The 22829-nt window shown below is 32.6% G+C and overlaps 1 protein-coding gene across 1 annotated transcript; it reads right to left on the bottom strand.

Annotated features, from left to right (window-relative positions):
* Positions 1–5326: 5326 nt before the first annotated feature.
* On the bottom strand, positions 5327–6901 carry LOC127130023 (UDP-glycosyltransferase 73C1). The gene has a single exon (XM_051059107.1). It carries the CDS (start codon positions 6899–6901, stop codon positions 5327–5329), a length of 1575 nt encoding a protein of 524 aa, XP_050915064.1.
* Positions 6902–22829: the final 15928 nt, after the last annotated feature.

The following is a 22829-nucleotide window of genomic DNA, read 5'->3' as shown; positions in this document are numbered from 1 at the left end:
TTGGAGTAAGTTGATTACTTTCTTGTTATAGAGGACCTTTTTCTTATCATCTTCAAACCATGAACTTTTTTATCTTTGTTGTCTCAGTACCGTTGACAACACTTGTAGGAACAAACATATCATTTTCTAAGGCATCCCAAATTCCTTCTCCTTGTGTTTCTAGATGCGCCTTCATGCGTATTTCACATAAATCAAAGTATTCATCACAAAATACTGGAGGCTTGTTATTTCTACCACCGTCTCTAAAAACTGGATTTGCGGAAGCCATTTTGGATTTTTTAGAAACAGGTTGTCATAACTTGCTCTGATGCCAATTATAAGTACAAAGTGCACCTAAAAGGAGGACTAATTAGGTACTTTAATTTTTTTTTTGGTTTTTAGAGTTGAGTGTTTCTTTATTTTCTGGTTTATGGTTAGGTCATGAAAGTAGTAAAGTGCATAAAGTAAAGAACACCAAAATTATACTAGTTTCCCTAACAATTTGAGAGTACATCTAGTCCTCTTACACACTATTAGAGTTTTCAATATTGTTAGAATTTTGTACAAGCCTAAATATAGCTTGTATACACAATCTTCTAACTTTATCATTAAGGCAAACCACCTTGTGAATTTACAACATAGAAAATAAACACACTTTCTTTTCTCAAACCTCTTGTTTCTAACAATCCTAGACAACAAGTTATAAATACAAATATTTTAGTTTTTGATAAAGATAAGTTTTGGTGCAGTAGGATAGAATAAATCCTAACAATAGAATTTCTTCCCTTTCAAAATTTGGTATATAACAATATATAACCTTGAATTCTCAAGAACTTTCACTTTATTTGAATATGAAAAATAATACACAAGTTCTTGAAAATTGAAGATTGACGGATGTAGTGAAATACTCAGGAAAGAATTTTTAAAGAGGTGAATTTTAATCAAAGAAAATACTTTCTATTGATATGGCAACGTACGTCTTTTCAATCAAGACATGTCGCTTGAAAAAATATGATCAGGTGTGTTTTTAATTTGAAAGGATGCATAAGAAGATGCCATGAAAAGATGCAACGCGTAAAAGTATTTTTCTGAAATTTACCAGTGTCAATCGATTTAGAGGGATCACCAATCGATTGATCCTTTGAAATGTTTGAAAAAATTTGAAATTTAAACTAGTCACAATCGATTGTGCATCCCCTGCAATCGATTGTTAGCCTTAAAAATTTGCAAATTCTCCTGATGACAATCGATTGATGCTCCCATGCAATCGGTTATCTTGCTTAAAAAGTGGTGTTTCATTTTAAAGATTTTGCAAAAAAATTCTAAGTACAAAATGCAAAGTCATGAATTTTTATGAGATATCATGGATTGATTTTAGATGGTTTGAGCACTTATGGTTATATATAAATATTAAACACCATATTTACCATCTTATCCAATCATCCATCATAGATCCATTTTAGTATCATCTTCCATTCTTTATCATTTGATCATTGTCTTCACATTATGAATTGTCTTCATCAAAATCATCTTCATTGAAGGCCTGACTTCACAATTTTTTGATTTGGAATTCCCTTATCATGACATATCACATGATCTTGTGCCTACCCAAATTTACTTATATTATTTTTCAAATCAAAAGCTTGTAGAACCTGCACCTTTGAACTCACTTATTCCTTCTAATAATTTTGAATCTGGACCCGATAAAGTCAATCAGACTGTCATTGAAAATGTACCTGATCACACCATAATTAAACCTAAGAATGTAGAACATACTGATGTTTCAAACTCTCTTCCAGATGACAAAAACATTCATCTTGCCACATCTTTACAACCTAACACTAGAAAATCCACAAGATCCATTCAACCACCTTATCATTTAAAATATTATGTCTGCAATTCAAATTCTAGCCTTTCTTGTCAATATCTTATACAAAAATACATCTCGTATTCATAAATTTCACCAAATCAACAAGCTTACATCATGTCACTATCTTATGAAACTAAACCAACAAATTATCAAGCAACGTCAAGATATACTAGATGGGCTAAAGCCATGGAGACTGAGATTAATGCTCTTAATAACAATCACGTATGGGAGTTTGTAGATATGAATAATATGCTTCTCTTAAAGGAAGAAAGTGGTATATTAGATAAAGAGGCACATAAGTGGTTCTATAGAAAAATTTAAAGCAGGTATGGTGACACAGGGGTTGAACCAAACAGAAGGTTTGGACTACTTCAAAAATTTCTCATCAGTTGCTAAGATATCTACAATTTGAGTTTTACTTACTTTAGTTGCAATTCATGGATGGCATCTACATCATCTTGATGTAAACAATGCTTTTATCCATGGAGATTTACATGAATCAGTTTACATGAAGATAACACAAGGAGTGATACGCCCTAAACAAAGTCAAGTCCGCAGGCTTGTCAAGTCTCTTTATGGCTTGAAACAAGCTAGTCAACAATGGTTTGAAAAGCTGACTACGTTTCTTCAAGCACAAGGATTCACACATGTTTATGTGAATCATACGTTATTAACTAAATCTACTTACATTTCATTCACAACCTTACTCGTTTATGTGGATGGTATCATCCTTGTAGGCACTTAACTAACTTTGTTTGCAGATCTAAAATGAGCTTTGGATAAAACTTTCCATATCAAAGATCTTGATAAGCAACTAAACATTCTTCCAAAGGTATCACATTGTGCCAACGTATGTACTTCTTAAAATTGCTCTTGGATAGATTGTTGCTTGTGATACAAGGAATTGTTATTCATCATGCATGGGTGTATGTAATCATGCTTAGTTGCTTATCTTTCCACGTATCATGTATTATGTAGCTTTAGGAAGTTAGTTATAGATGATGAGTTGCCATAACTAACTTTGATGGTTGGTGCAACCATATAAGCACTTTTGTAACTACTTTTTCATTTCATTAGTCAATGAATCAGTTTTCACATCATCTTCTTCGTTTTTTCTTTTCCTGATTTCTCTCTCTCAAATGATTGATCAAATTGCTTAGAAACACCATAGAAGGGATCAATTGTATGGGTATTATTAGGTAACATTTGAGACATTGTAAGTTTTTAATTAATAAATATTCGATATGCTATTTAGTCAATAACTTTTCTTTGTTACTAATTTATCAATTCAGTAGTGTTATTTTTTAGTGTAATGTTTTTAATTTTTTTTTAAATCATTGTAATTTAGCGGGGGTTATAAATCTCTTTGATTTATTTTAAAACCGTTGCAATCAGCAATGAAAACGAAACACCAAATAAAACTCACGAGAATTTGAAATTGTCGCAAATAACTATCTAAGGCGGATCACTAACCATCATAAATATCAATAATGATTGGAGTGAAGGCTTTCCAAGCCGTCTCAAATCATGCCGGTGACACACGCTTTTGTGGTCGAACAAAAAACATTGCGACCCAACTATTACGACAGTTCAAACCGTCGTAATAGTAAAATGAAACAGTTGCGACATGCTTTTTTCTTGTAGTGTAATTCATTCACATCATAATGATTGAATATTACTTTCTTTTCAAAATTTTCGATATTTCCACGTATGACACAAGGGCAATAAAAGATTCTATTATTGTTAGGAAGTTCTCTTTCTGGAAATTCAATAACTCTTTTCTCATACATCAAACTTAATCTATTAACTTTCATCAAGCTACGATCCATAATACATTCTGAAATTTAAATTAAATACTGGTAAAATCATGCATATTGAACTTAAACTTTGCAAAGTACAAAATATTTACTAAGTTACATTTTAAAAAATAAAACATTGCTAAGTTATAACAACAATACAACAACAACAATGTATAACATTCTAAACAATACAAAAATATAAATATAAATCTCAATCCTACTCTCAATCACAATAACATATAACATTCAAAAAAATTCTAAGTTACAACGACTAAATAAAACAAACAACAAAATGCAACATTAAAACGGTAGGATTTAGGATCTCAACAAAAACAACTACAACAACAACAACATTAATGTAATATGAATAGTGGTGAAATATTTCCCATATCGTAAAGGTGTAGAAGAAGAATCAATGAAATGAGTTTCGTGTATCATTCTTGTGAATTTTATCTTTTCTTTTCTTGATTAGTATTGGATATAATGGAGCTTAATGAAGAAATGAGTTTAGTGAAGATGAATTTTCCCTACGGAGTTGATCTTCTCTATAGGGTTTTTGATAGGGTGTTGTTTTGTTATAAAGGAAATAAATTATAACTTATCGTGTTTTAATTTAAAAGAACTACTTTTCACTGCGATGATATCTTAACACATTTCACCATGATTACTTTTAGTGACTGTGGGGAAAAATTCTACAAATTTATCTATGTAAAAGCTCAACACATTCATTCACATTTTCACTACATCTAACACATTAATTTAAAATGGCCACTTTTCACCGTGGTGACCCTAAGGCATTGAAGATACTAAAATAGTATATTAAATAAAATCTTTATTTGAAGATTAATGTCAAATTTCACTTTATCAAGTAAACAATATGCTTGAACTTTAATATTGATCTTCATTGCTAAAATTTTCAATATATTAAAAATGAATGAAGATAAAAAGGTCAAGTTTCACTTTATCAAATAAACAATATGCTTGAACCATGAGATTGATCTTTAACACCAATAAAAATGAATGAAAAACTAAATTGTCTACACTAGGATTCAAAGAGTGACCCCGAGAGAGACATTTTCCCACGGTTGGAAACAATGACCATGACGAAATTTATATAATTTAAATTTAAAAAAAAATGTTCCACATTTTTCTACGGTTGTTCAGATTAACCAAAGTAAAATGTGTTTTGAAAGTTAAGAAAAAATAAAAACGTATAAATGAATAGATTTTACTACGATGAACACTATGATCGATGTGAAAGTTCGTTACAAAATCTACCTTTTATAGTATTTACTTCATTCAAAATACAATACTTCATTCAAAATACAAGTTAATTTTATTCATTTGAACTTCAAATCGTAAACCTTTCAACTAAGAATCTAATAAAAGTTTAAATCAAACATTAAATCGATGTGTCGAAACAATTTATTAAAAGTGAAACTATTTATGGTGAATACTATTTTATTGAAGAAAGCTTAAAATAAAAGGAGGAATGCAATGTTGTTCATATAGCTCAAACAATATCAACGCAATGCCTTAACTTATAACTTAAATTCATGCAAGCAATATATAACATGCAATAGTAGAAAAAGAAGACAGATAATGACAACAAAAGGACAAGTAACATATCTCTTCATGTTTCAATTTTGGTGCTTGATTGTTGCTGCATGATATCTTTTCAACAACTCTCTCTTACATATTCCTTCTCCAACTCCTCAAAAGTGTTTGTTATGGCACCATATGAATTTATTTCAGAACCATGCCTTTTATCCCCAAATTCTTTACTTTTTTCCATGATATCTTGGATGAACGAAGTAACATTAGAGTGAGAAGATCCTCCTTTTTCAACCGCCTTTTTAGCCATCTCACCAAATTCTCTAATCCTTTTTCTTCTTTCTTGACTTTCACTTGTCTCATTCATTAAACTTTCTATTCCTTTTTCAATATCTTCCTTCTTCACCAACACACTTGTTTCCTCTTCCTCACCCCATTTCATTGGACTCTTCACTCCTATTTGCACACCAACTTTTACTATTAGCACAACTAAAATTTCATTCAAAAACTGATCTGCAAAAAGTGGCCATGTAACCATTGGTACACCAGCACATATTGCCTCTATGGTAGAATTCCAACCACAATGTGTTAGAAATCCTCCAACTGAAGGATGTGACAATATCAACAACTGAGGAGCCCAACCCTTTATTACTATACCTCTACCATTGATTCTACCCTCAAATCCACTTTCCTCAATCCATTTTTCCAATTCTTCTAAATGATTTCCTTCTCTTATAACCCAAATGAAAGGTCTTTTTGTTGCTTCTAATGCTAAACCTAGCTCTATCAATTGTGGTGGTGTTAAATTGCATAAACTTCCAAGACATGCATAAATAACACTCTCTTGCTTCTGAGAATCAAGCCACTTGAGATGAATCCATTCATCAACTGAAGTATTTTTATTATTATGTCCTCTTTGAACCTTATCGAGATTATCAGTGTTACTAAGTGATACAGGACCAATACACCAAACTTTGTCATTGTTTACCTTTTTATAATCCTTTGCAAATATTGGCTCTAACTCCTCAAAAGAGTTCATGATTTTCCCATAAGAACCCATTTCAGCTTCAAGCATATCAATATTAAACTGCTCCCAAGCTTCACCCTTTAATCCTAGTCCAGTTTGTGCTATATTTATTACAATTTTTTCAGAAAGACCAGGCAAATCAAAGTACTCATATTCGTTATTAGCCATGGTTTGTATCATATTACTAATATATAAATTATGCAGAGACAAGAGATATAAGCAACTTACTCCAACAAAAGAAATTCTTGGAACATTGAATTTTCTAGCTATGTGAATTGTATATGGTAAACACATATCAGAGATTATGCAACTTGGTGGCGGTGTTAACTTTTCAAATATTTTTTCAGCTTCTTGTTGTAGAAACTTTGATGAATTGAAGAAGTCTGATGCTGCACCAAGTGAAGTTAGCATGTCAAGATTCTCACACCCTTCTGGTAATCCAGACTCTTTGGATGGAAATCGGAGTTGGATTAAATGAATGTGTAGGCCAGATTGTAGAAAACGTTGAAAGATTGACGAGAAACGAGATGCATTTTGTGGAGTTGTTAGTACAGTAACAACAACGTTGTGATGTTGTGCTAATATTTTAGCAATGTCCGTCATAGGGATCATGTGACCTTGTGCCATCATTGGAAACAACACAAAGTGAAGCTTTTGATCTTCTGATGCCATGGTTGAAACTTGGAAGGGTTAATGGTTGATATGTAAGCGCTTATATATATATAAGTATATATTGTCCTTTCATGTTTTTTAAGGTTATGTAAGCGATTATTCAAAACTTTTGAAAGGTAAGTTTGTTTTATATTTTTGTCTATTTCATCGTGTATAAACTTTACTACATAGGTAGCATCGCCGAACATAGTTTCTATACAAAATTGGAGGTGTCTTTTTTCTGGGGGAGTATGTGATATGTCTTTTGCTGGAAATAAACAATAAATAAAGTTTGGAGACTCCGGTGCATTTAGTATTAATTGCCCCACTGCATTGTTTATACCACAACAAGTCCTCCATATTCAAGGGAAACAAAAAGTGATTCACTAAAAAAAGGAAAATATAAAATGACAGCGTCATTTTAGAATCATATGGGTCTGTTTATTGTCTTTTTTTTTTAAATTGATTTTATAGTGTTATATATTTTAATATAATTTATAAAAAAAAACATAAAAATTTTAAATATAAATTTAGTTTGAATAATTATTTTTAAAATGTTATTTTAATTATTTTATTATTTTATCGAAATATTTTTGTATATCAAAATTTCAAAAAAATCAATTAACTTTAGATTATTTCAAATAGTTTTTCATAAAAATTATTTTTGAGATATAACTTTTTTTTTTATTGTAATTTTGACTATATTTTGATGATCAATTTTCTGAAAGTTTCGAGATATATGACTTCTATATATTTTAATAATAGAAAAAAAAAAGCTAACAAAATTCTCTGAAAGTTTTTTATATGATTTTATATTTTAAAATACAAATGAGAATTTTTTATTGAAATACCCCATATTTTCAAAAAAAAAATCTAAAATAACTCAGTTTTCAAACAAATTCTTAATCTACCTCAGTTCAAAATATATATATATATATATATATATATATATATATATATATATATATATATATATATATATATATTTAAGGCATAGGCGTCAGACCAATTGACGCATACCCTTAATTTTTAAGAGGGGACGCCAATTGAATTGGCTACAGTACATGGTGTTGCCAATCCAATTGGCGTCCATGTGTATAAAGTGAGAGGAGGCGTCAATTGGTCTGGCGCCTCAGTGTAATGTGCAATTTTTTTTATAAATAGATGTGTTGTCAAATATCCTTGTCCACTGATCTACTGATATGTTATCCACCCATCTTCCTGCATCTACATTAGACAATCTAATTTCGTCACGTTAATGTTGAAATGACGGCTGAATTAGAGCATACCATGCATTCACCATTTTTTTGCGAAGGTTCTTGTCTTTGATTGCACGCATGAAGTTTTGTGTTGTCTAATGCAATAGACATGGGTAGAAGGAGGATCATGTCATCCGTTATCATGGTTATTGTAAGCACTCTCAATGGCAGCATGTCTATTTAATATCAAACAGAGGTTGGCTTGTAGAGCAACATGTGTTCTGAGATGTCGAAGGAAGAAACCCCAACCACCAGCGGTTTCACCTTCAACCAGAGCAAAGGCAATGGGAAAGATATTATTGTTGTCGTCTTGTGCAACAACCATAAGCAAAGTACCCTTGTATTTGTCATATAACCATGGTCCATCAATTTGAATAATAGGTTTGCAGAATGCAAAATCTTTGATGCATGGTTGAAACGCCCAAAAGAGGCAGTGAAAGATTCTATTTCCAACAACACAAGTTTCGTCTGGCGTAAATGTTGGCAATGTCTCCATAATTGCAACAGTTTCTGGTGCGTATGTTTTAAGTGCCCATAAAAACCGTGACAATTCTTTGTATGAATCCTCTCAGTTGTCGAATACCTGTTCAACAGCCTTTGTCCTTGTAATTCACGTTTTCTTGTAAGATGTATAGTATAATTATATCTTGTGACGATATGAGATATTATTATACTCACCTTCACTAATGGGTCTTTGTTAACAAGCGGAAAAATGTCTTGACATATTAATGCAGCGCTTAATCATCAACGTAGGTTAGGGCTACGAGTTCGGTTAGCTAGGGGATGTGGGACCGGAGGTCGGTTAGGTGATTCAGGTCATCGACATTAGTCTTTTTGTATAAACGCGTATTAATTTTAATATGAATTGGTCTGATTTCGACTTTATCTAAAATGTACAATATTTTTCAAAAAAAAAATACGAAAGACACACAGGTGTCAGACCAATTGGCGTCTCCTTTAAAACTTAACACACATGCATCAATTGGATTAGCAGCACTAGGTACACTAGCCAATTCATCTGGCGCCTCCTCTTTAAGTTTAAGAGCAGACGTCAATTCATCTGACACCTCCTCTTTAAAGTGGAATATTTGGGAAATAATCTGAAAAATAGATTATTTTGAAAATAAAAATAAAAATTAGTGTTATTTAGATAAAAAATTATATGATCTGAAATAGATTTTTTTTGGTAGAAGATGGTGCTTTTCTTTATGTTATGTGAGAGTTAAAATTACTATGAAATCATAATTGAATAATAAAATCACAAACATCATACCACCATTTTTAATCATATTTATGGTCGGTTTATGGAAAAGGAACATAGGGCATCACATTAATAATGCTACTAATCATATAGAGTATGGAAAATGAAGGTAGAACATCATAGAAGCATTAATGCTACCAGAGTATAGAGTATAGGTAGTCAGAAAAATTAGAGGCTCGAAGCTATTGCCTAGCTCGCTTGTCCCTTGAGCCGGGTCTGGTTGGTGAATGATCTGGGAAAATTTTACCCTATACCCCTACAATTATACCCACACCCCTACATTTAAATTTTTTTGACCAAAATACCCTCATATAAATAGGGTATATTTTCTGTTTCAATTTTTTTTTACCATTTTCGTTGAAGACTTCCGGAGAAGACAAATATTTGACTTTTTTGCATTGTATACCGGAACACTTAAGAGTAAGTCTTCCGGTTCATTAATTGTATACCGGAACACTTCTCTATAGAGTTCCGGTTTGTTGTCTTTAAGGGACACTGAACCGGAAGTCTTTTAGAAAGTCTTCCGGTTTGTATAGTTGTATACCGGAAGTCTTTCTTAAAGACTTCCGTTTTGGATGATGTATACCGGAACTCTTGTAGAAAGTGTTCTGGAAGGCTTTTTGTGTTTTTTATTAACCGGAACTCTTCTTTGAAGTGTTCCGGTACGTAATTTTTTTTTTTTTTTTAAATTTTAATAATTTTTTTAAACATTGTTTTTGCAGTGGTTCGAAGACGAGGTGCAGATGGCCGGATTCCAGTCCGCACGTTAGACCGGGGTGCATCTTCATCTGCAGCTGCAGCTGAGCCGACTGGATATCCAGGAGGGTCGTACGATACATCGCTTTTGGTGAAGTACGAGCATCATGTTGCTCGACATATATGGTTCGGTGAGGTAAGTAAACGGGCTATATTTGAAAATGAATAATAGTTGAATATTTTATAATTTGTTTTCTAATATGTATTTTAATTGTTTTTAGGAAAGAGGACCAAAGAAAGAGTTGAAGGTTGCCGGACATGGATTGAAGTTGACTTCTAGGGTTCCATTGGCTCTTCCACCACAAATGGAGAGTTGGGTATCTAGATCCGGTTTAGCTTCACTGCAGAGAACCAGTCTGAACAAGATAGACACAAATCTTGTCTCTGCATTTGTGGAAAGATGGCATCTAGAGACATCTTCATTTCACATGCCGTTTGGTGAAATGAGCATTACTTTAGATGATGTCGCATGTCTACTTCACTTGCCCATTAGGGGTATCTTTTGGAGTCCTCAGGATGTGACTGAAGAGCTAGATGTTGAACTTGCTGTTGACTACCTAGGAGTGTCACAGGGTCAGGCACAGTCACATGTTCGTAGCTGTAGGGGGTCGTATTACAAGTTGGAGTGGTTATATGATTTATTCGTACATCATAGGGCTGCTTCCAGTTGGGCATATGCGACTAGAGCATATCTATTGATGTTGGTGGGTTCCACCATATTTGCTGATAAGACCTTTACACTTGTAGAGGCAAGATACCTCCTCCTGTTTAGGGACTTGGATGGATGTTCAGGATATAGTTGGGGAGCAGCTGCACTAGTTACCCTTTACCGATATCTTGGAGATGCGTCCATGTACAGTTGCAAACAGCTCGGTGGATATCCTACTCTCCTACAGGTATATAATTTAATTTTGTTAATTAAGTGTTGGATTCATTTTATAGAATATGGTAACATAATTTGTTTTATTTATTATGTTTGTATTTTGTAACAGTGTTGGATTCACGAGTATTTTCCAACTGTTGGAAAAAGAGGGGAGAATTGGAAACCTGCTGAAAACTGTGGTCTTCCCCGAGCGATGAGATGGTCGTATAGACAGGGAGTCCTGAAGGTCGATGATTTACGACCTATTTTGGACGAGCTGACACCTACCGACGTCATCTGGCGACCATTTGAGGATCATAGAGCATGGCGTGTATTAGATGAGATATGTCTTTACAGGGGCTGTTTGAAGTGGGGTGAAACAGTTGTTCCATACTTGCCTGATAGATGTTTACGTCAGTTCGGGTATAGGCAGTATGTTCCATCCCCACCTCTGGATTGTATGATGGCGACGGATATTGATGTTGATTGGATCAGTTACCATCAGAGTGTTATCGCTGTGATCGGTTCATCTACCGTGGCCACCACTCCATCTGAGGTAGAAGACGGTTATCTGGAGTGGTATTATCGTGTTTCGCATCCACGGTTGGTCCCTCCCCATCGTGACACTCCTAGAGAATTTCCCGTTCCTGTATATGACGCCGGGCCATCTGATCCTGATTGGGCTCGTGTATTTACATTGATTCATCGCTATTTGAGACAGGTTAATGCCGAAGACGAAGATCCACAGTTTTCTGATTTATTTGAAGCTTTGCATATTTCTCATTCACATTGATTATATGTATTAAGCTTTGAATATAATAGACATAATAATATAGAATTCATGTTTTGATTACATATTTATGTTTTGATTACATAATCATGCTAATACAGGTGTAAGTAATTGTCAATGTTGCATACGTCCTGCAAATCCTAGCATCCAAGTAGTTGCTATATGAGAACGAAATTTCTTCCAATCTAATGTGACCGGTGGCAATGGAAACCCCTCTTTCATGTTAACCTGATAAAGTAAAATAATTAAAAGATTAAGTCATATAACATAAAATATTAACTGAAATAATTAAAAAATTTAGTCATATAAATACGTACCTGAACCCAATGATTGTGGTTAACAAAACCAATGCAATAAATAGAGACATTTGGGGAATGTGAACTTGTCATCGGAAAGAAAGTGATGCACGGATTGCCTAAACAGACAAGTACAACATTATAGCGATTCGCTATCAAGTAACCCATATCTGGTAGACTCATCCATTTTTCAGGTGGATGTGAACCAAACGATTTTATCATCAAAGATTCTCTCACTGCTGACAACCGATTAGAAAATAACTTGTCATACAAAGTTGACCTATCCTTGTCTATTATTTCCAACCCCAACTCTCTGTGAACCATTGGCCAACCATCCTCACCATATCCATGCAATGATGCAATGACTCTAAATCCACAATTACCATCTGATTCAACATTAACTACATCTTCAATGTATGACCTAATATGATTAGGAAATTGAAGAATGAATTGTGGTTGCTTCTTTGATAATTTGATCTTCTTCGAAGTCTGTGATGGTTGAGATTGCATTTGTGAAGATTGAGATGCCTTATCAACATACTCATGATACAAAGGGTCCCTATAAACATCATAATCTGCTGGTTTTTTCCCTTTCTTCTTCACTTCTCCTTTGGTTTTTATTTTCTCAGGTGGTGGACACAATGTTGTCATTGTTGGGTATGCTAGTTCACATACCCTACTCCTTAATGCCCTTTTCCCAATAACATCTAATGACCTAAATCGTCTCCACAACTCATCCATTGCAGAAGTCATATCCACCTCTGATCCATCATCTTCACCTACCTCTAACTCAACTTCCATAGTTAGTTTCCTCCAATGAACATGAACAACATCAATGGGTATCGGTATACCACCTACTCTGTATCTTCCTAACTCACAAGCACAAGGTAACCCATAAGATGTTCTAAGAGTACAACCACATATTTGCCTATTAGTTCCAACATAATCAACTCTCAATAACTCTTCAGCAATACGTCTCAAAGCAGCTCGAGATACAGAACCACGCAAATAACCATAAAAGGGACTTACGTGCGCGTGCTCAACTTCGTAAAAACTCTTTTGAAATGAAGCTCTAATGTTTCCCAGTTGTAACCTCAAGTTGTTATTCATGGCTTCCCAACATTTGACCATGTCACCTATACTGTTTCCTAACATCTGCTTTAACTTCCAATGAGCAGATACAACCCTAAAAATATCAGATATAAAAAATACCATTATATATTGAAAATATCAAATATTAAAAATATCAGATATTGAAAATAACACATAAAAAATTATAAGACGTACCGATTAGTCGTTGTGTTACCCAAATGTAGCACTCGATTAATCCATGCTCCAACAAATCTATGCCTATGTGGAGTCAACCATGTGTCTTTCACATAATTAATAAATCCACTATAGTCAACACATGCTTGCTCAAGTTGATGCAACCGCTGGCCATACTCAACCTCATCACTAGCCTAGACAACTTCCATCCATAATGTGTCTATCATCTTTTGCAGGTCATTCACCACATGTTGTTTGCATTTGGCACCAACGTTTTTGTTAATGTGAAATCTACATAGCAATCTAATCGAGTTGGGAAACACAACTTCAATTGCTTTCATCAAAGCAAGATCTCTATCTGTCAAAATCACTTGTGGACACATGTCTTTCTTCACAAACAACTCTTTTAATTTCTCCAATACCCAGCAAAAATTCTCTGTTTGCTCAGACTCCATATACGCAAATCCAACAGCAAAAGTCAACTCAGTCGATGTCATGCCAACAATTTCAAACAAAGGTTGTCTATATTTGTTTGTCTTGTAGGTGTTATCCATGACTAACACAATCGAAAATATATTCAACAACTTAACTGAATCAGGATGTGCCCAAAATATCTCTCTCACCACTTTCGAGTCATCCTTTTTTCTACTCCATTACACATATCCTGCATCCTCAATAAGCTTAAACAGATGTTGTATCTCACTCCTTGGACCTCTTATCTCTTTTTCTATCACACTCTTATGCTTGTATACTTGCGTAATCCGAGTGACATTCTCAGGAAACTTGTCTTGCAAGGAAAGCAAAATGTTTCTAGGTGCTACATGTCTCTTTGCCAAATCAGCGACATGTTGCTTCTCATCTGTGGTCAACCTACCAATAAACGAATGACCTTCTAATCTATCAGGTAAACCATGATTATGTAACCCACATTTCACATCAATCTTCCAATCAGATCCATCTTTCGCCGGAGTCGACCTGATTTTAAATGGACATCCACATTTCTTGGACGCACTTTGGGTACCACTCTCACTAATCTTGTGTTTCCCACCTTTATCACAACAAAATATTATTTTGTTACTTCTCCCTCTCTTCCCCGTTTCAGTATCTGAACGACTGATAATAACAGTTACTTTATTGTCGATTCCAACCTCTTTAATCCATCTGATAACCTCTTCTCGTGTACCAAATCTTTCCGTCGTCATAAACGCATCAGTAGTATCTACACATATTTTGGGAAGATTTTCCATTTCTACAAAAAAAAAAAAAAAAATTAAAAAAAAAAAAAAACGTACCAGAAGACTTAAAGAAAGAGTTCCGGAACACACATACTACATACCGGAACACTTCTCAAAAGAGTTCCGGTATGTAAAATTTGTTCACCGGAACTCTTTTATGAAGTGTTCCGGTTTTGTAAATTTTTTTTTATTGAACCGGAACTCTTTCATGAAGTGTTCCGGTTTGCTTTTTGGTGTGTTCCGGAAGTCATTCCTACAGTCTTCCGGTTTGGAAAAATACATACCGGAAGTCTTTTTGCAGGAGTTCCGGTGCGAGGGGTGTGAAAGTGTAATTTCTGAAATTTTCAATTGAATGGTAAAAATGAAATGGTAAATTGGTTAAAACCAATTAAGGGTAAAATGGGAATTTTTAAAATTTTGTAGGGATATGGGGCTAATTGTAGGGGTACAAGGTAAAATTTTCATGATCTGATGGTGAAAAAATGGGGCGGTTTCTAGCTCTAGTTGGACATTGGGGATGTGACAGTAATTATTCTAATTAGATTTAGACTTAAGCATGGCTGTTAATTAACTTATATTTGTTTTATATTGAGTTTTAATTATGTTAAAAAAAGCATTTAATGAATATGGAATAAATTTATATTATATCAATTTATTATAAATTATAATTGAGACAATGATATAAATTAATCACAAATAAAAAAATATATGTTTCTAAATTGAGAGTGACATAAATATTTTATTTGAAATAATATTAAGAGATATTACTAACGGTTTATTTTTTATTTTGATTCTAATATTTTTTTTTATATTTTCTCTATTTTAGATATTTTATTATAAGTTGTTAAATATAATTATTCAATTTTAATCTTAAATGAAATTAAACTTTATTTTTAGTTATTATTGAATAAAGTATTCAATAGCTTTGCAAATTTAAATTTATGTGTATAAGTAAAATTTTAGTTATATTTAAGAAATTAAAAATTCTGTTGTTTATTGTTTGTTTTTAATTTATTTGTGTGATATTATAAGAAAGGTATAGAAAAGAAATATATATTTTTGATAAAGAGTTTTGCATTCTCTATTATATACTTTAATATTAAAAGTATTTTTTAAGGGTTTCGCTAAGATTTCAAGAAAGTAATAAATATTTTAAAATGTATGGGTCCTAGCATCTTATTTACTTTTGAAATTTTGAAAAATACATTTAGTTGAAGTAATTGTAAAGGGTCAAACCCCAAACAATTTATCAATATACAATAAAAAAAAATGTATTGTATCATATTTAAATTTTTGCAATGTGATTTTAAAATTTAAATATAAATAAAGAAGTAAATATATATGTTTTTTAAAAAATATTTTTTAATAATTTTATTTATATATATAATTAAATTTAAAAAAAATTATATTTAATATTATTTTATTTAAATTTATTTTAAAAAAATTTATGTTAAATATATATTTTTAAAATATATTAAATATAATTTAATTTTATCAATTTTTTAATAATTTTAATTTTATCTTTTTCTATGCACTTATCTCTTTTATATCTTATAATATCATATATTTTATCTCTTTTTAATTATATTTTAATTTATTTAATTTTTTATTTTAAAAATAATGTTAAATCAAACAAAAGTATTTAAATATTAGTGTTTTTTATTGCAAAATATATGATGGAGAAAACCTATATTATTTATTTTTCTAAAACAGAAAGATTCTGAAATTATTTTAGAGGCACAAAATAAAAAATAATCAAAAAAATATTTTTTTTATTTTTATAATTAAGAAATTATTGTAAGATAAATATGAATAGTATTCTATAAAGTTTACGAAAATAATATATATAAACAAATTAGTTGTATGTTGAAAAAATATTTTTTGAGATTTAATAAAAATTTAATTATATTTGTCTTATAATGTATTTTATTAAAAATAATAATAATAATAATAAATTTATTGTGAGTAAATCAGTATTACATTTTTTGTTAATATTCGAACCAAAGACCTTTTATAAAGAATATCAATATCTTTTGACCTTTTGAAAATTGAAGATGGATTTTGAGAGATGCCACATGGGAAAATAAATTATGTGGCTCAAACGAAGTTGAAGTTTCTCAAGATAGTTTGATGCACTTGATTTAATAGATATAAATAGATTCTCGAGTCAGTGATTAATGTTAGTGTGAGGTTTTTAGGTTAAAACTATTTGTAGATAAAACTAATTCATTGAATGCCTTTTATAGTGAGACCTTAAGGTTTTAGAGGGCCTATAACATTCTATCTATCACACGTGTCTTAGAGGATGATAGACAATGGGTAAACTAATTGATACTCTACCGGTGCTAGGTCGGTCAGAGACCCATTGTTTATCTAAGTTAGAACCATATGAAAAGTTTGTCATTTATGTTTGGTGATTGGTAGTTTATATAAGGCATCCTCTGCCCTGAGTCTTTTATGATTGATTTATTTGTCATTATGATACATCCCACCTTGCCTAGTTGAAATCAATAAAGGGAGTCAAGTCATATGTTCCTTGTGCAATGTTGGCCTTTTAAGGCAATGACTTAAATGTTTTATCTTTGTGTATAATAGGTGTTGATCAGAAGTGAGTTGTATTTGACCTTGACCTAGTCTTCTCGATCTGGTCCATTATAAGTGATTTGGCCTATTCCTTTCCCGTGAGTGAATTAGGTTGGGATGGGTTATGTTATGTCCGAGTTAGGGTATGGCTCAGATGCTTTTAGGTAAAATGGGGGAATGTACATATTCCCTCAAGTTGAGGCCTGTATGGATGAGATGATTTAGGTGATAAACTGGAATATACCAAATCCTTAAAGAATGAGGCTTATAGGGACGAAATGCTTTTGGAGTATGATCTAATAGCTTATATTGTCCTATAAGGTTCAATCAAGAGTACTTATAAGCCAAATCCATCTTAAGGTGTTGTATTACAAGAATCTTCTTTGTGGATCTAACATACCTTCGGCGTGGATAAAGTATAATACTAGAGTCTGGCCATTATGTGAACCCAAGGCTTTAGATTAGTCAATTGAAAATAGATGTTGAACAATTTTCTCTTAGGACCGTTGAGTATGTATGAAGGTTTGGGTACTTGAGCCACTACCAGGTCTTAGGCGTTGTTTGGAGACATGTGGGTTAGGCATTATTCTGTTGCAAGTACATAAAGCAAGTACAATTTTATCATTTTCACAGGGACCGGTTGTGTTTTAAAAACCATTCAATAATTTCTATTACTTTAATAATTGTTTATTAGATGGTTGAGTGTTTGTGAATAATCAAATGAAAAATAACATAAATTAAAATTGAACTTGCAGTGCTAATTGTGAGAAAACATGATAGGGTTAGATTTCATTGACCTATTGTCATGTAGCAAATTTGACTAGTAACATGCAAGTAAAATGGGCTATTAATATTACCGCTCGAAGCTGTTAGAACAAGATTTGGTTATGCATCTATACCTTTGAGTTTTTATGATAACAATGTAGTATTTGTGTGAGAACAATTTTGGTAAACTAATGGTTTGTTATTATGTAGCTTTAACAACCAGTTCTGATTTTGAGCTTATCCCGTGTTACGTCATCAGTTTCTGAACATATGTTACGAATTCTGCTTCTGCGCTGAATCACTCATGAGAAGTTCTGAAAGACATTGTGTTGATGCCGCAATGTTCTTTCTACTTCTATGTTGATTCACTCATGAGAAGTTCTGAAAGACGTTATGTTGTTGCTGCAATGTTCTTTCTGCTTCTGCGCTGATTCACTCCTAAGATATTCTGGAAAGACATTATGTTGCTGCTGCAATGATCTCTCGGCATCTGCTTCTGGATGTGACTCTGATGATCAAGCTTCTGAAGAATGGAAAGCTTCTGAAATTTTGTTACTTAGCTGAAGACTATGAAGATCGCAAGCCATACGCTGACGCTGTCAAGGTTCTGACTGAAGATTCTGTAGTTTTGTTACTTAGCTGAAGACTCTAATGATCTCAAGCCAGACGCTGACGTGGTCAAGGTTCTGACTGAAGATTCTGAAGATTCTGATTTCAGCTTTGTGTTTCTTTTGTTCACACTTCATCAACTTTTCATTAGAAGCCAATGAGTGTGAAGATAAGATCAAAGTGGACACATGATCAAATAGTACATGGTACAAATCAAAAATATTCCTTCCACTCCTGAAAACGGCTGAAGCTCGTGTCTTAGAATCAACAAATACACATAGATTATATGTATTAAGCTTTGAATATAATAGACGTAATAATATAGAATTCATGTTTTGATTACATATTTATGTTTTGATTACATAATCATGCTAATACAGGTGTAAGTAATTGCCAATGTTGCATACGTCCTGCAAATCCTAGCATCCAAGTAGTTGCTATATGAGAACGAAATTTCTTCCAATCTAATGTGACCGGTGGCAATGGAAACCCCTCTTTCATGTTAACCTGATAAAGTAAAATAATTAAAAGATTAAGTCATATAACATAAAATATTAACTGAAATAATTAAAAAATTTAGTCATATAAATACGTACCTGAACCCAATGATTGTGGTTAACAAAACCAATGCAATAAATAGAGACATTTGGTGAATGTGAACTTGTCATCGGAAAGAAAGTGATGCACGGATTGCCTAAACAGACAAGTACAACATTATAGCGATTCGCTATCAAGTAACCCATATCTGGTAGACTCATCCATTTTTCAGGTGGCTGTGAACCAAACGATTCTATCATCAAAGATTCTCTCACTGCTGACAACCGATTAGAAAATAACTTGTCATACAAAGTTGAGCTATCCTTGTCTATTATTTCCAACCCCAACTCTCTGTGAACCATTGGCCAACCATCCTCACCATATCCATACAATGATGCAATGACTCTAAATCCACAATTACCATCTGATTCAACATTAACTACATCTTCAATGTATGACCTAATATGATTAGGAAATTGAAGAATGAATTGTGGTTGCTTCTTTGATAATTTGATCTTCTTCGAAGTCTGTGATGGTTGAGATTGCATTTGTGAAGATTGAGATGCCTTATCAACATACTCATGATACAAAGGGTCCCTATAAACATCATAATCTGCTGGTTTTTTCCCTTTCTTCTTCACTCCTCCTTTGGTTTTTATTTTCTCAGGTGGTGGACACAATGTTGTCATTGTTGGGTATGCTAGTTCACATACCCTACACCTTAATGCCCTTTTCCCAATAACATCTAATGACCTAAATCGTCTCCACAACTCATCCATTGCAGAAGTCATATCCACCTCTGATCCATCATCTTCACCTACCTCTAACTCAACTTCCATAGTTAGTTTCCTCCAATGAACATGAACAGCATCAATGGGTATCGGTATACCACCTACTCTGTATCTTCCTAACTCACAAGCACAAGGTAACCCATAAGATGTTCTAAGAGTACAACCATATATTTGCCTATTAGTTCCAACATAATCAACTCTCAATAACTCTTCAGCAATACGTCTCAAAGCAGCTCGAGATACGGAACCACGCAAATAACCATAAAAGGGACTTACGTGCGCGTGCTCAACTTCGTAAAAACTCTTTTGAAATGAAGCTCTAATGTTTCCCAGTTGTAACCTCAAGTTGTTATTCATGGCTTCCCAACATTTGACCATGTCACCTATACTGTTTCCTAACATCTACTTTAACTTCCAATGAGCAGATTCAACCCTAAAAATATCAGATATAAAAAATACCATTATATATTGAAAATATCAAATATTAAAAATATCAGATATTGAAAATAACACATAAAAAATTATAAGACGTACCGGTTAGTCGTTGTGTTACCCAAATGTAGCACTCGATTAATCCATGCTCCAACAAATCTATGCCTATGTGGAGTCAACCATGTGTCTTTCACATAATTAATAAATCCACTATAATCAACACATGCTTGCTCAAGTTGATGCAACCGCTGACCATACTCAACCTCATCACTAGCCCAGACAACTTCCATCCATAATGTGTCTATCGTCTTTTGCAGGTCATTCACCACATGTTGTTTGCATTTGGCACCAACGTTTTTCTTAATGTGAAATCTACATAGCAAATTAATCGAGTTGGGAAACACAACTTCAATTGCTTTCATCAAAGCAAGATCTCTATCTGTCAAAATCACTTATGGACACATGTCTTTCTTCACAAACAACTCTTTTAATTTCTCCAATACCCAGCAAAAATTCTCTGTTTGCTCAGACTCCATATACGCAAATCCAACAGCAAAAGTCAACTCAGTCGATGTCATGCCAACAATTTCAAACAAAGGTTGTCTATATTTGTTTGTCTTGTAGGTGCTATCCATGACTAACACAATCGGAAATATATTCAACAACTTAACTGAATCAGGATGTGCCCAAAATATCTCTCTCACCACTTTCGAGTCATCCTTTTTTCTACTCCATTACACATATCCTGCATCCTCAATAAGCTTAAACAGATGTTGTATATCACTCCTTGGACCTCTTATCTCTTTTTCTATCACACTCTTATGCTTGTATACTTGCGTAATCCGAGTGACATTCTCAGGAAACTTGTCTTGCAAGGAAAGCAAAATGTTTCTAGGTGCTACATGTCTCTTTGCCAAATCAGCGACATGTTGCTTCTCATCTGTGGTCAACCTACCAATAAACGAATGACCTTCTAATCTATCAGGTAAACCATGATTATGTAACCCACATTTCACATCAATCTTCCAATCAGATCCATCTTTCGCCGGAGTCGACCTGATTTTAAATGGACATCCACATTTCTTGGACGCACTTTGGGTACCACTATCACTAATCTTGTGTTTCCCACCTTTATCACAACCAAATATTATTTTGTTACTTCTCCCTCTCTTCCCCGTTTCAGTATCTGAACGACTGATAATAACAGTTACTTTATTGTCGATTCCAACCTCTTTAATCCATCTGATAACCTCTTCTCGTGTACCAAATCTTTCCGTCGTCATAAACGCATCAGTAGTATCTACACATATTTTGGGAAGATTTTCCATTTCTGCAAAAAAAAAAATTAAAAAAATTAAAAAAAAAAAAAAAACGTACCGGAAGACTTAAAGAAAGAGTTCCGGAACACACATACTACATACCGGAACACTTCTCAAAAGAGTTCCGGTATGTAAAATTTGTTCACCGGAACTCTTTTATGAAGTGTTCCGGTTTTGTAAATTTTTTTTTATTGAACCGGAACTCTTTCATGAAGTGTTCCGGTTTGCTTTTTGGTGTGTTCCGGAAGTCATTCCTACAGTCTTCCGGTTTGGAAAAATACATTACGAAAGTCTTTTTGCAGGAGTTCCGGTTCGAGGGGTGTGAAAGTGTAATTTCTGAAATTTTCAACTGAATGGTAAAAATGAAATGGTAAATTGGTTAAAACCAATTAAGGGTAAAATGGGAATTTTTAAAATTTTGTAGGGGTATGGGGCTAATTGTAGGGGTACAAGGTAAAATTTTCATGATCTGGTGGTGAAAAAATGGGGCGGTCTCTAGCTCTAGTTGGACATTGGGGATGTGACAGTAATTATTCTAATTAGATTTAGACTTAAGCATGGCTGTTAATTAACTTATATTGTTTTATATTGAGTTTTAATTATGTTAAAAAAAGCATTTAATGAATATGGAATAAATTTATATTATATCAATTTATTATAAATTATAATTGAGACAATGATATAAATTAATCACAAATAAAAAAATATATGTTTCTAAATTGAGAGTGACATAAATATTTTATTTGAAATAATATTAAGAGATATTACTAACGGTTTATTTTTTATTTTGATTCTAATATTTTTTTTTTATATTTTCTCTATTTTAGATATTTTATTATATGTTGTTAAATATAATTATTCAATTTTAATCTTAAATGAAATTAAACTTTATTTTTAGTTATTATTGAATAAAGTATTCAATAGCTTTGCAAATTTAAATTTATGTGTATAAGTAAAATTTTAGTTATATTTAAGAAATTAAAAATTTTGTTGTTTATTGTTTGTTTTTAATTTATTTGTGTGATATTATAAGAAAGGTATAGAAAAGAAATATATATTTTTGATAAAGAGTTTTGCATTCTCTATTATATACTTTAATATTAAAAGTATTTTTCAAGGGTTTCGCTAAGATTTTAAGAAAATAATAAATATTTTAAAATGTATGGGTCCTAGCATCTTATTTACTTT

Source organism: Lathyrus oleraceus, chromosome 3 (genome assembly GCF_024323335.1).
Source record: "Lathyrus oleraceus cultivar Zhongwan6 chromosome 3, CAAS_Psat_ZW6_1.0, whole genome shotgun sequence".
In the NCBI taxonomy this organism is placed as follows: domain Eukaryota; kingdom Viridiplantae; phylum Streptophyta; class Magnoliopsida; order Fabales; family Fabaceae; genus Lathyrus; species Lathyrus oleraceus.
Note: the sequence above shows the minus strand (reverse complement) of the source record. Positions and strands in the feature narration are given on the sequence as shown.